Raw genomic sequence first — 15,888 nt, 5'->3', positions numbered from 1 at the left:
GAGGACGTGGGAGTAAGGGAACCCTTGTACTTGGTTGGTAGGAATGAATATTTGTACAGCCGTTACAGAAACCAGAGTGTAGGTTCCTTAAAAAATTAAAAACTGCAATGAACTGAAATAGAACCACCATAGGATCCAGCAACCCCACTTCAGGGTGTATACCAAAGAAATGAAATCAGAACCTTGAAGAGATATCTGCATTCCTGGGTCATTGCGATATTATTTGAAGTACTGAAAATATGGATACATGCATGTTGACAGATTAATAGGTAAAGAAAATGTGGTGAGTATACAAATAATGGGATACTATTCAGCCATAAAATGAAGGAAATCTTGCCATTTGTAACAACATAGATGGACCTGGAGAATATTATACTTATTGAAATACATACACCAGACATAGAAAGTCAAATAACATGTGATCTCACTTATGTGTAGAAGCTAAGAATATCAAACTCTTAGAACCAGGATTAGAACTGTAGTTGTGAGGGGTAGGTGATGGAGAAAGTGGGGAGATGTTGGTCAAGGGGTACAAACTTTCAGTTATAAAATGAATAAGTTATGGGGATCTAATATACAACCCGGTGACTATAGCTAATATTTCTGTATTGTGTTTTTGAAATCTGCTAGGAGACATCTGCCTGTTACTACAGACACACAACACACACACAAATAGAAACTATGTGAAGTGACAGATATGTTAATTAGCTTGACTGTGGTAATCATTCACAATGTGTATGTGCATTAAACCATCATTTTGCACATCTTTAAACAAACCTTCATGTGACACAACCCAAATATATGCATTTTTGTTAATCACTTCAATAAACTGAAAAAAAGAAAAACAATGAAGTAGTATTGTCCTGCCAGTACAGAATAGAGTTCAAAAACAGTGAAGTCGTCTCACATATCAGACATTTCACTGAGATGGTATTGAAACAAATGACCCTGTATAAAATTTAAAAATTCAAGAGGTTTTCTTAAATTTCATCATCATTTGATCATTGACAATGCTCTGTACACTAACATCATCATTGTAGTCACCAGTGCTGTATGATTATGTGCATTTAATGAAACCATACTGATCGTAAGTTAAAGTCCACCAAAGTCAAATATGTGAATTATACACTAAATAACTTTTGAGGACAACCCTGATATTTGAGTAATCGCTTATTTCGTGAAGGAGGGAAGACCAAACAAAAGAAGAATGATAAAACTCTGCATGTCATATAAACTATATTCTGATTATGAACATTCATTTCAAATTTAGAATACAGGTGACACAGTCCTGCATTTCATAGAGATTTATAAATATTCTCAATGAAGGAAATGTCTAGAAATGTATTTGATTAAATAAGATTTATATACCTATGGAATAATTTCTTTAAATTTGAATTATACTTTTTCTTAAAGGGGGAAGGGAATTTCTCATTCTGTATTATTTCTTTTTTAAAAAGATTTATTTTATTATTCATTTATTTATTTAATTTTTGGCTGAGTTGGGTCTTTGTTGCTTCGCACAGGCTTCCTCTAGTTGTGGAGAGAGGGAGCTACTCTCCATTGAGGTGCACCGATTTCTCTTATCGGTGGCTTCTCTTGTTGTATAGCAAAGGCTCTAGGCACAACGGCTTCAGAAGTTGCAGTGAGTAGTCTCAGTAGTTGTGGCTCTCGGGCTCTAGAGCTAAGTACCTGTGGGGAACAGGCTTAGCTGCTCTGGGGCATGTGGGATCTTCCTGGCCCAGGGATCAAACCCATGTCCCATGCATTGGCCAGCGGATTCTAAACCGCTGTGCCACCAAGGAAGCCCTCATTCTGTATTATTTCTAAAGAAGTGGGCTGTATTTAACTGAGATCATGGATGTATTACCTCTAATGACCTTATTCCCTTTCACTTTTCAGTGAAGTTTTATAAAGTAAAAGTGAATAGACAAAGGTGAATAACACAGAAACCAATGGGGAAACAGTATTAGGAAGACAGAATTTGTCACATTGAGAAATATTGCAAAAGGAACTGGAGTGTACAATCTTAGAAATGAATTGCTTGAATACAAAATATGGACACACTGCTTCATGTTCATTTGCTTGTTTCCTTACTTTCTAGCCTTCGTTTCCTTTTCCACAGGTGTCCAAACTACACAGAACTGGAAACCTAACAATTGTCTCAGAATTCTTCCTCCTGGGCCTCTCAGATGATCCGGAACTACAGCCTGTGTTCTTTAGCCTGTTCCTGTCCATGTACCTGGTCACCGTGTTGGGGAACCTGCTCATCATCCTGGCTGTCACCTCTGACCCCCACCTCCACACCCCCATGTACTTCTTCCTCCCCAACCTGTCCTTGGCTGACATCGGGTTCATCTCCACTACTGTCCCCAAGATGATTGTGAACATCCAAACTCACAGCAGAGTCATCTCCTATGAGGGCTGCCTGACTCAGATATCTGTTTTTATCCTTTTTGGATGTATGGATAGTATGCTCCTGACTGTGATGGCCTATGACAGGTTTTTGGCCATCTGTCACCCACTGCACTACCAGGTCATCATGAACCCACACCTCTGTTGCTCTTTAGCTTTGGTATCTTTTTTGGTTAGCCGTTGGGACTCCCAGCTGCACAATTTGTTTTCATTAAAACTTACCTGCTTCAAGAATGTGGAAATTTTTAGTTTCTTCTGTGACCCTCCTCAATTCCTCAATCTTGCCTGTTCTGACACTCTCACCAATAACATAGTCATGTATTTTGACAATGCCATTTTTGGTTTTCTCCCTTTCTCAGGAATCTGTTTCTCTTACTATAAAATACTTTATTCCATTCTGAGAGTCCCCTCATCAGGTGGGATATATAAAGCCTTCACCACCTGTGGTTCTCACCTGTCAGTTCTTTGCTTATTTTATGGAACAGGCCTTGGTGTGTACCTCAGCTCTGTGGTGTCACAATCTCCCAGGAAGCATACACTTGCCTCGGTGGCTTACACTGTGGTCACCCCATGCTGAACCCCTGAATCTACAGTCTGAGGAACAGGGACATCCAGAGGGCCATGTGGAGGTTCCTTAGCAAAATATTCTAATCTTAGTACCCATGTCATCCATTTAGAGAGTGGATTGGAAAGTACACCAGAATTAACATCAAGACCTGAAAATTCTACCTCTCTCATCACATCATTTTTGTAGCTCTTATGATCTTCATGCCCCTCCTCGCTTAACACCTGGATACTGCCTCTCTTTTATGGTTTCATGTGAGTGGGGGAGAGTTCTGGGATTCTTGGTGTATCATGATCTCTCCTTGAGTGAATATTATTATATCAATGGAGATTCTATAGTTTATCTTTGGTCCCCCAAACATCCTCAAAAAGTGAATGATTCCCCTGTGTTGTGTTGACAATGTACAAGTCTTCCGCAGCTCTTATGTATTTTCCATAGTAAATTCTATTCTCAAATCTGTGCTTCCAGTTGTGTGTGAGGATGCACATCACTGCTCCTCAGCCTTGGCTTTTATGGAAATCACCTGGGAAGTTTAAAAGCACTGACCACTGGCTCTCACACCAGATATTATGATTTAACTGGACTTGCGTGTGGTCTGAGCATGAGGATTCTAAAAAGCACTCAGGGGATTCTAGTGTGTGGCCAGGGTTTAGAACTAGCAATGCAACTCAGAACTTTCACTCAAAAGTGACCTGTACGCCTTGGGTGCTAACTGCTCATGGACAAATGCACACCATCTGAAAGAGATCAGAGGTCAAAGGGGGAAGATGTGAATAGGTTGCTGCAGTAACAGGCAGTGTTTTCCCATTACTTCTGTTAATTTTCTTCGCTTAGCTTCTCTACATCATGTGCGTGGGTTTTGCTTTGGGGTGGGGCACCTGAGATCACTGCTCTGTGTTCCATCCTGCAGTCATCCTACTTACTTTCAACAGTGGTCCTATAAAAGTCTCTTTGCCCTAAAAGCTCAAGTGATCCCTTTATGCCCCTCACGCCTTTGGTGGAGTAGCTTCTTCCTTCAGTTATAAATGCAATGTTACCAATTTGTTCTTTCTTGCCTTTCAGTCTTTCAATACTGCTTTAACCAACTCTCTATATTAAATGTTCATCATTAAAATAAGCAATTGGTTTATTTTTTTGACTGAACCTTGACTGATATTGTAGCATAAGGTGTAAAATCATGTTGTGTGGTGACTGCAATTGCATGATTACAAAATGTGTGCAGGTAAGAAGGGTGGTTGTCAATAATATGTCTTAGTCATGGGGATGCAACTGGAAAATAAGTGATGATATTATTTTTCCAATTGCACTGTGGCTCTAATGATGCCTGCAGATCATTAAATTACCCAAGCCATAACAATAAATGTATCTTCTTTTACATTGTGTAGGATTGCAAAGCACTGTGTTGTCAGAAAAGGGAGCTCTTTCCTTTAACTAGTAACAGCCTGGTGAGCACTTCATCATGCTTCCTTGTGTTCAGTCAGGATAACTCAGTTATTGGGCTCCTTGTGTTTTCTACAAGACGGTTTTCCAATACTCCTTGGAGATGTCACACATCATTTTTCTGGTAGTTACCTTGGGTTTCTGAAAGCTGTCCATAACTGGTTTAATTTGCTTTGCATTTTCCAATTAAAGATAAACAACTATCAACTGCATTGATGAGACTCTTAGATATTGAAGAAGGGAATGCATGTGACAGAAATTAATTCATATTATTTAGTGGGAAAATATATTGCTCATTACATTATTAATATTTCTAAAATATTATATTTATCATCCATTTATGCCAGCTGAAATGATAGCCAAGGAACCTGGGAAGGGACCAAAGGAATGTTGCTTTTTGTGTGTGCGTGGTTTATTTTCTTGTATGTTCCGTGAAATCAACTAGCTCCTATTTTCACATTGCTCCATCTTAAAATTCTCAGAGATAAATGAACATAGGAATTTTTAAATCTGAAAATATTAAAATAGAATATACACACCTGAGTATTAGTCAGATTTTCTACAACATCCATGAAATGCCTTTCCATAGTGTTCACTATTAGTAAAATGGGGGTAAATACACTTGCAAGACAAGACTGGGTAAAACTGAAGCATTGAAAAACAATGGGAAAATATTTTAGCTTAAAATTTTTCCCAAATGACTGGCAAATGGGATCATTTACATTTAGATTTCACTTTGTCATTCAAGACAGCTTTTTCTGTCCAAAACATTTCATTGTCCTCTTTTCTGGTTGTAATCCCTTTTGATCAATTCTTCTAGGACAGTGGTGAACAGGACAATAGATATTTTTCCTGAGGTAGATGCACCTGACTCCCCCCCAAAATAGAGCATTGTTTCCAGCATTATTAAGACATAATTGACATACAATATTGTGTAACTTTAAGGTGTACAATATGAGGTTTGATACATGTATATGTTGTAACATGTTTACCAGAATAAGGTTAGCTACTGCATACTTCACCTCACATAATTAGCATTCTGTTGTTGTTAGGAACTGAACACTAAATTTAATTCCACAAGAATTTTTAGGGACACAATACCATAATGTTATCTATTGTCATCATGATGGACATTACATCACTGGAATTTATTTCATCTTGAAACGCGAACCAACATCACCCCATTCCCATCACCCCATTCCCATCACCCCTCAGCGCCAGACAACCTCTATCTACTTTCTGTTTCTGTAAGTTCAGTATTTTTAGATCCCACATATAAAAGAGATTCCACAGTGCTTGCCTCTCTAAATTATGTCACTTAGTATAACACCTGCAAGTTTTGTCCATACTAGTAGCAAATGGCAGAATTTCCTTCTTTCTCATGGATGAACATTATTCCATTGTAAGTACTAGTAGTAGATCACATTTCTTTTTCCCTTCATTCATCAATGGACACTAGATTGTTGCCATTTTTTTCTGTTGTGGATGATGCTACAATGAACATGGCAATGTAGTTATCCCTTTGAAATAGTTATAACCTCTCCTCTGTATAACAACCCAGAACTGGTATTGCTGTATCATGGGTCAGTTCTATTTAAAATGTTTGAGGATGAAGGAAACAATAGCAAAGATCAATAAAACTAAAAGCTGGTTCCTTGAGAAGATAAACAAAATTGATAAACCAGTAGCCAGACTAAGCATGAAAAAAGGGGAGAAGACGCAAATCAACTGAATTAGAAATGGAAAAGAAGTAACAACTCACACCACAGAAATACAAAAGATCATGAGAGACTACTACAAGCAACTATATGCCAATAAATTGGATAACCTGCAAGAAATGGACAAATTCTTAGAAAAGTACAATCTTCCAAGACTGAACCAGGAAGAAACAGAAAATATGAGCAGACCAATCACAAGTACTGAAATTGAGACTGTGATTAAAAATCTCCCAACAAACAGAAGCCCAGGGCCAAATGGCTTCAAAGACAAATTCTTTCAAGCATTTAGAGAAGAGTTAACACCTATCCATCTCAAAGTCTTCCAAAATATAGCAGAAGGAGGAACACTCCCAAACTCATTCTATGAGGCCACCATCACCCTGATACCAAAACCAGGCAAAGATGTCACACACACAAAAAATTACAGGCCAATATCATTGATGAATATTGACGCAAAAATCCTCAACAAAATACTATCAAAGAAAATCCAACAGCACATTAAAAAGATCATACACCATGATCAAGTGAGGTTTATCCCTGGGATGCAAGGATTCTTCAATATACACAAATCAGTCAATGTAATACATCACACTAACAAATTACAGGATAAAATCCATTTGATAATCTCAATAGATGCAGAAAAAGCTTTTGACAAAATCCAACATCCATTTATGATAAAAGCTCTCCAGAAAATGGACATAGAAGGAAGTTACCTCAACATAATAAAAGCCATATATGACAAACCAACAGCCAACTTCATTCTAAATGGTGAAAAACTGGAAGAATTCCCTCTAAGAACAGGAACAAGACAAGGGTGTCCACTCTCACCATTATTATTCAACATAGTTTTGGAAGTTTTAGCCATAGCAATCAGAGCAGAAAACGAAATAAAAGGAATCCAAATTGGAAAAGAAGTAAAATTGTCACTCTTTGCAGAAAACATGATATTATATACAGGAAACCTTAAAGATTGTACCAGAAATCTGCTAGCACTTATTGATGAATTTAGTAAAGTAGTGGGATAGAAAATTAATGCACAGAAATCTCTTGCATTCCTATACACTAACAACAAAAGAACAGAAAGAGAAGTTGAGGAAACACTCCAATTTACCATTGCAACAAAAATAATAAATTACCTAGGAATAAAGCTGCCTTAGGAGACAAAAGACCTGTATGCAGAAATCTATAAGACATTGATGAAGGAAATCAAAGACGATACAAACAGATGGAGAGACATAACATGTTCTTGGATTGGAAGAAGCAACATTGTGAAAATTATTATACTACCCAAAGCAATTTACAGATTCAATGCAATCCCTATCAAATTACCTCACAGAACTAAAACAAGAAATCTTATGATTTGCATGCAAATGCAAAGGCCCTGAATAGTCAAAGCAGTGTTGAGGAGGAAAGAAGGTGTTGGTGAAATCAGGCTTCCTGACTTCAAACTATACTACAAGGCTACAGTGATCAAGATGGTATTTTACTGGCACAAAGACAGAAATGTAGATCAATGGAACAGAATAGAGAGCACTAGGTAAACGCACGCACATATGGGCAGCTTATCTTTGACAAAGGAGGCAAGAATATACAATGGGAAAAAGACAGCCTCTTCAATAAGTGGTTCTGGGAAAATTGAACAGCTACATGTAAAAGAATGAAATTAGAACACTACCTAACACCATACACAAAAATAAACTCCAAATGGATAACAGACCTAAATATAAGGCCAGACACTATAAAACTCTTAGAGGAAATCATAGGCAGAACACTCTATGACATACGTGAAAGCAAGATCCTTTTTGACACACCTCCTAGAATAATGGAAATAAAATGAAAAATAAACAAATGGGACCTAATGAAACTTAGAAGCTTTTGCATAGCAAAAGAAACCATAAACAAGACAAGAAGACAACCTTCAGAATGGGAGAAAATACTTGCCAACGAAGCAACGGACAAAGGATTAACCTCCAAAATAATACAAGCAGCTCATGCAGCTTAATACCAAAAAAGCAAATAACCCAATCCACAAATGGGCAAAAGACCTAAGTAGGCATTTCTCCAAAGAAGACATGCAGATGACTAAGAAACACATGAAAAGATGCTCAACATCACTAATCATTAGAGCAATGCAAATCAAAGCCACCATGAGGTATCACCTCATACAAGTCAGAGTGGACATCATCAAAAAATCTAGAAGCAATAAATGCTGGAGAGGGTGTGGAGGAAAATGTACCCTCCTGCCCTGTTGGTGGGAATGTAAGTTGGTACAGCCACTATGGGAAACAGTTTGGAGGTTCCTTAATATAATAAAAATGGAACTACCATATGACCCAGCAATCCCACTGCTGGGCATATGCTCAGAGAAAACCATAATCCAAAAAGAAACATGTACCACAATGTTCATTGCAGCACTGTTTACAATAGCCAGGACATGGAAGCAACCTAAATGCCCATCAACTGATGCATGGATAAAGAAGATGTGGCACATATAGACAATGGAATATTACTCAGCCATAAAAATGAATGAAATTATGTTATTTGTAATGAGGTGGATAGACCTAGAGATTGTCATACAGAGCGAAATAAGCCAGAAAAGGAAAAACAAGCACTGTATGCTAACTCATACATATGTAATCTAAAAAAGTGGTACTGATGAAACCAGTGTCAGGGCAAGAATAAAGATGCAGATGTAGAGAACGGACTTAAGGACACAGGGTTGAGATGGGGCAAAGGGGAAGCTGGGATGAAGTGAGAGAGTATCATTGACATATATGCAGTACCAAATGTAAAATAAATAGCTGGTGGTAATTTGCTGCATAACATAGGGAAATCAACTCAAAGATGGGTGATGACCTAGAGGGGTGGGGTGGACAGGGTGGGAGGCAGACACGGGAGGAAAGGGGATATGGGGATATATGTATAAATACAGCTGATTCATTTTGGTGTACCTGAAAACCTGGCACAAGAGTGTAAAGCAATTATATTGCAATACAGAACTTAAGAGAAAAGAAAAGAAAGATTAAAATATAAATAAATAAATAAATAAAATGTTTGAGGAACATCCATAGGGGTGCCCATGGTAACGATACATTCCTTTTAACATTACCTCTGGATTCCCCTTTCTATATGTCCTTGCCAGCATTTGTTTTCTCTTGTCTTTTTGATAATAGCCAGTCTAACAGGTGTAAGGAGGGGGAAATGTCTTCAAGGTGTCAGATCCCACACTGAGGTGGCTAATATGCAGTTTCAACACCCACTGCTTAGGGAGATTACCCCAGCCTGTGATATATCCTCTCCTCTTGTGTGTCCCATCCTAGGGACAGGGGTCCTGACCAAATCACTTCCCCTCCCTTCCTAACCAACTCCTTGTGCATCTTTCTCTACAGTTGTTGCTATTGTTGTTTGCAGAAGACTGTTTCTGACGGTTTCCAGTTTGTTTTCAGTGAGAATATCTCCACGTGCAGACGTATTTTTGATGTGTTCATGAGGGGAGCTGCCCTCAGCCTACTCCTGCTCCACCATCTCGATCTCTTCCTCATAATGAAGTTAATTTTAAGTGAGCATCCCAGAATCCATAAGTTGCCTGATGTTGCAGTGACCTCGAGTATAATACAAAATATCTTTCTGTTTAACTTCCTCAGCTGTAGAATAACGTTAACAAAATTCTTAACTGAGAGAGTGGTGGAGAGGAGGTAACCAAAGTACTGATTAGAACATGTTAGGACACAGTAATGGATCAGTAAGTGTACACTATCATATTCACCATGTTCATAGGCCAGTGTAGTGTTTCAACTAACGAGCTTTTCAGGCAGAATATTTACATTTGCATCAGCTTTTCTAAATTTTTAACCTTGTGGAACAGTATTCTTTTTATTCTCATGCACTCTAATTCTTAATTTTTAATCACATAGAGCTTAACACACTCTAGGATTAGAGTGATAATATATGCACATGGTAAGAAATAAATAAATGTTGGTATCCTTCCTGTCATCTACTCTGAGGCTGACATAGTTCAAGTTAGTTAATTGAATGCCATAGGTTTATCCCGGATGCCTGACTGACTATGACATTTGTTGTTTACACAGTGAGACCTTGACCAGGTCAAGGGCAGGGACTGGATATGAGTCATTTTTATAGTAGAAGGTCGCACAGTTTAGGTAGAGGTTTGCACAGCTCTACTTTGTGTAACACTGAATAAATTATTCACTATATATAAGGAAAAGTGAAGAAAATGTAACATTTATTCATCCAGTATTTTCCTCTTCCCTAGAAACCTTGCCTTCTGTAGACATCACTAAGAACTCCCGAGAGAGAAGCAAATGTATTGTTTGCTTGTGTTTATCTGTAGAACTATCAATGGGATCTATCATCCTCTAATAGTAATCATAAATTGACTCATGGAATAAAGGGTGGGGTTTGAAAAGTTCTATGAATAATAAAGGGATAAACAAATGAGGATAGAGTTTTCTCAATTACAAATCAAACAGTGAATGGGAAAATATTCCTATTTCCTTCACAGATATTCATCATATAGGAGGAAGCGGGACAAGCTAATCATAATTTTACTACATACACATCAACATCTGTGTTTTTCATATAACATGTTCTGTACACTCACCTTTGGCATGACCCTAATATCAAATTCCCCCTACATAATCTGCCATGGCTTGGTTAAATATTATTTTTGCTAATGTCCAAATATTTTAAAGGATCCCAACACTCACCTCCACTTTCTCCAATCCACCTCTCCACACTTTCCACTTAGTAAAGGACAGTCATTGTGGGAATTGGGAGTTGGGAAAAGAACAAAGCATATTTCACAGTTTACAGCACACACATGACCACCATTGGTTTTCACATCCCATGTCCTAGAAAATATGTGTCACTGAACATTGTATCTTATTCCTTCTATTTGCTATGAATAACTTCTGTTTAGTAATATATTTTTGCTTTACATTCATTATTATAAATGCCTCACATACATAGAATGGAATATTACTCAGCCAGAAAAAAGAATGGCATTATTTGTAGTGAGGTAAATGGACCTAGAGTCTGTCACACAGAGAGAAGTAAGTCAGAAAGAGAAAAAGAAATACTGTATGCTAACACATATATATGGAATTTAAAAAAATGGTACTGATGCACTCAGTGGCAGGGGAAGAATAAAGATGCAGATGTAGAGAACAGACTTGAGGACACAGTGGGGGTGGTGAAGGAGAAACTGGTACAAAGTGAGAGAGTAACAATGACATGTATACACTACCAAAGGTAAAAAAGATAGTTAGTGGGAAGCAACTGCATAACACAGGGAGATCAACTTAATGATTGTTGATGACCGAGAGGGATGGGATAGGGAGTGTAGGAGGGAGAGAGGCTCAAGAGGGAGGGGATACAGGGATATATGTATAAATACAGCTGATTCACTTTGTTGTACAGTGGAAACTAGCAGAAACGTGTAAAGCAATTATACTCCAATAAAGATCTGGAAAATAAATAAGTAAATAAACAAATAAATAAATAAATGCCTCAACACTCAGTCTCGCCCTCTCATATTCAAGTGTACATATCTGCCATGTGCTCTCCCTTAAAAATACCTGCTGTCAGTTAGCCACACACAAGGAAATAACATACTTCCTTCCATTTCCAATTTGATTTTTATATAAAGTTTCCTTCATATCACTTAATGAAAACCAACCTCCACATGCCTCACTGGAGAGATCTCAGAGTCAGGAAGGCTGCATGGATAGAATTTAGAAGGTCACCTCACTCCACTTTGTGCCTCATCACACTTTATACAGAAAAAAAAGGATAAGCTTAAACCACATTTTATTAAGCTTCAAGAGCTGAGAACACAAAGAAATCTAAAGAAAATACCCTCTGTAGTAAGTGGGTTCCTCTCTAGTTACCAGAAATCAGATTCACTGGGGACATTTGTTACATTTGTCCATGGAATGGCTGCAGGCTGTCCTGATGTTGAGGGAGGGGATCTCCTAGTGCATCAGAAACCAGGGGTCTACTTGAGACTGCACAACCAGAGAAGGAGAGTGGGGTCTGCAGACGTACACACTGGAGGGGAAGTTCTCATTTGTGAGATTTTAAGCAGAATATCTTATTGAGATCATCATGTCAAAATCAGTTTAGGACTATGCTGGAAACAGATGAACAAGGCCTGAGTCTCGAAGTGTTTGGAGCACAGAGTCCTTATAGAGGATGAGGCCTGTTTGAAGGGCAGGATCTGAGATGCTCCCAGTGATGCTGACTCCTTCTTCTTATACCTCTATATTGACTAAGAGATGTACATCCTGATTTGATTACAGCAATGAGAATGTGGAAGAAATGTTGGGAAGGCACTTCAGGGAAGACAAAAAAAAAAAAAATCAGGCTTTCTTCTTGCTGCCTCTCTCTTTCTCCCTTGGTTGATAGAATCCAAGTTCCATGTTGTTCACTGCTCCTCCTGGGGCCCGTGTGTCAAGGAACTTTGGGAATTCTCTGGGCAATGTCCTGGGTACATGTGAATCCCCCCAACAGGCCCATGAGTGAGCTTGAAAGTGACCCTCTGCTCATCAAGCCTTCAGATGCCTGCAGCCCTGACCAACACCCTGATTGCAGCCTTCTGGGAGGTCCTCTGAAACATTACAGCAAAATATCAGTTACCAAATGATAAGTAAAAATCAAGAGTTTCCTTATATGGCAATGTAATGCCACTAGAGAAAAACTTACAAGTGAAGACTCATTCAAATTAGAAAAAATAAAACAGCAACAACAAAAAAAAACTCTGTAAATTTCCAAAATGTATAATGCTATCCAAAGCAAGGACTAAGGCAATGAAAATAAGATGTTATCCTTAGACACAAATATTAACTGAGAAAATGGAAAGTGTATCACATACTTGGTATAGAAGACCTAAATATGCATAGATTTCACGATTAACAAAACAGACTTACAGATATCAAAATCCCACATTGGGTGGTTAATTTGAGAAAAAAGTCTGAATTTTATCTTAACATCCTGCAACTTGGAGGTAAGAAGCAAAGAGTACAGGAGAACATCCTCCTGAGGAGAAGAGGGACACAGACCTTTCCCAGGACATTCACTTTGCTCCTTTTCCTGTTCTGTTAATACTAGCAAGTCCCCAGAGATTGGGACAACATGGACCAACTGGCTAATTATGAGCTTTGGGCATTGAGCCCTAAGTCATACCATTGTAAATAATTGGCCAGTGGCTCCAGCTCATTAATTTGCCAGTTCTAATATTGGGGCTCCACACGTGTGTCTCTGTCCTTTGTAGGAAGCTGCATCAGAAGGTCTAGCCTGAGTGTGCCTTCCTGCCAGTCCTGAAGATGGACACTGAGACTTTATCACACACAGGAAAGGAGAGGAGTAGTGATTCTGTGCTCCTTGGTCATGATCCAGCAACGATGCAGCCCAGCCCAGTAAGTGCTGAGGGAGACAGTGAGGGATGAGGAGAGGGTTGGGAGCATGATTTTTCTTCAACAAGACAAACATGATGCTTCAGATAGACCGATGGTGGCCACCAAAACACAGATTTCAGATTAGAGCCTCATGACACTTATGCTCTAGGTTCTGGTTCGGATTTCCTCCTCAAGAGGACAAACATGATACTTGGCAAAGAAAGAAGGGAGGGCACGAATATACACAGTTTTGGAATAAAGCCAAATTTTGAAATTTATGTTCTTTGTTCTGGTTGGGGTGTGAGAATTCTCATTCTGGTTCTGGCTCCGGCTGGTATCCCTCCCAACATAGCAGCAAATGGGTCTCTGTAAACGTCCCCCGAAGCACCTCAAATAATCACGAATGTGGTGATGAGGTGGATGAGGCAGATGGCATTACCTATACTTTCATGTGCTATTATTAAAGCTTCCTAAGTGCCAGGATCTGAGGTATCTGTCCTATTTTTTTTTTATATTTACATCTGCCTAATCTCTCCCAGAGTATAATTAAACACATTATAATTATTTTAATAAAAGGAAAGAAGCACAATATTTTATGTCACATGTATTAGGTCATGAGTTAGAAAGTGTTAAAACCAAGTTTGAAGTCAGTCAGTCTAGACAGACTGCCTCCAGACCCAGGGTATCTGGGCAGTCCTCCCCCTGCCACCCAAACAGTCACATCACCTCCCTGTCAGTCCTGGAAGAGACTCCCTGCTCACTGTGCTTTACCCTTTGGAGTTTCCTGGAGGACACAATGGACAGAAGTAGGTTGCACTTGCTGCATCAACTATAGGAAGCATGTCTGAGATCACAGGCGAGGCCATAGTAATAATTGCACCTGATATTTCAGAGTAGCTCTCCCTGTTGATCCTGTTCTTGGATTTCACATTAACTGTCCACTTTCTCCTCTGTATTTATAATCAGCTGACTCAATCACAAAAGCAGACATGAAATCAGAGTCTTGGGGTTCATTGCTACTCAGGCAAATGAAAACAGGTAAAAAAATTTACCTGAGATACATCTGTGGTTAGACCACTGCACCTCTGCTTAAAACTTTCAGAACGTCTGAAAACAATGAAATTTAGGGCATGGAACTCACGGAAGAAATCCTTAATTTTGAATCGTGTATGCTCCACTAATTCTTAGTGTGTTATGGGGCAATTTCTTAGAAAAAGATTGTCAACTGGTGTGATTCCTCATTGATATAAACCCACTGAATTAGTACTAAAAAATGGTGGCTGCCCTGTATGCAATAGCTATGTGATGGAGACATAAAGAAAGGGCAAAATACATTTTGATATTCAGTAACCAATAATGATAAGGCTAATTCTCATGTTATCAGATTTAAATGTCTGTACTCTGATGTTATGGTTTCCCTACATCTCTGACAGGACATTTTATTTTTGTTTATACAAGTACATTCTTCATAGATGAAGAGAAATGACAGGCTCATTTGTTTCTCATTCCCCAGAGCCTATATTTTGTTGTCACAGAGGAGGCACAAAGTGGGAAATAAACCAGTTAACAGTTGAATAAAACTTTCCACATTTCATAGAAACAAAGTATGGACAATATGGTTTCCACACAGTGGACTGCTCATGCCAGTGTTTTCATCCTATTTAGATTGTTCCATAGCAACACAGTTAAGATAAAATAGTGCTTGTTTCTGTCTATGTCATGGATTTCTTATGGGACTTATTATTTTCCATTTAATACCACCTGCAGAATTCAATTATTGAAAAGCCATTGCAGAAATTTTCACAAATATGGGAGGAAAAAAAGAGTTAGAAAAGAAGGGGAAGGCACACTTTATTTCATGGGCTGAGACACATTTCAGGATTTCATGTTATCCATGCCCCAGCTCTGAGACTGGAAAGGCTCTAATCTCTCTGCCATATAATCCATGAAAGGTCATTAAATTTGAGGGATTGTATTTTATTAATAAACATGCTATTGAAAATAATTGAAATTATTTTTAAAAATGACCAAATATTTATTAAGTTACAAATTTCACTTAAGTGCCTCATATGTTCTAGGGGTAGATGTTAGACTCTTTATTTCCAGGAAGGAAAAAAAGCACAGAGAGGCTGAGAGATTTTCACACACTCCACTTATAGATGGTGAAAGACCCAGGACTCAATCATGGATCTGCTTTTTCCTGCACTAGTTCTCTATCACCTCCACTATGGCTAATAAGTGTTTCTTTTCAAACCTACTTTTGTCCCAGAAGTGAAAGGAAGAGAGAAGAATTGCTTCATCCTCTCTTATTTCAGTGAGTATATCTGTGAATTATGGG

General features: G+C 38.4%; 1 protein-coding gene across 1 annotated transcript; it reads left to right on the top strand.

The window, feature by feature from the left end:
• The first annotated feature begins 2,233 nt into the window (after window positions 1–2,233).
• LOC130836102 (olfactory receptor 18-like) lies at window positions 2,234–2,989 on the top strand. The gene has a single exon (XM_057708070.1). The coding sequence runs from the start codon at window positions 2,234–2,236 to the stop codon at window positions 2,987–2,989; it is 756 nt and encodes a 251-aa protein (XP_057564053.1).
• The last annotated feature ends 12,899 nt before the right edge of the window (window positions 2,990–15,888 follow it).

The sequence above is a fragment of the Hippopotamus amphibius genome, chromosome 15 (genome assembly GCF_030028045.1).
Source record: "Hippopotamus amphibius kiboko isolate mHipAmp2 chromosome 15, mHipAmp2.hap2, whole genome shotgun sequence".
Lineage (NCBI taxonomy): Eukaryota > Metazoa > Chordata > Mammalia > Artiodactyla > Hippopotamidae > Hippopotamus > Hippopotamus amphibius.
The sequence above is the reverse complement of the archived record's forward strand: the minus strand, read 5'-3'. Positions and strand labels throughout refer to the sequence as shown.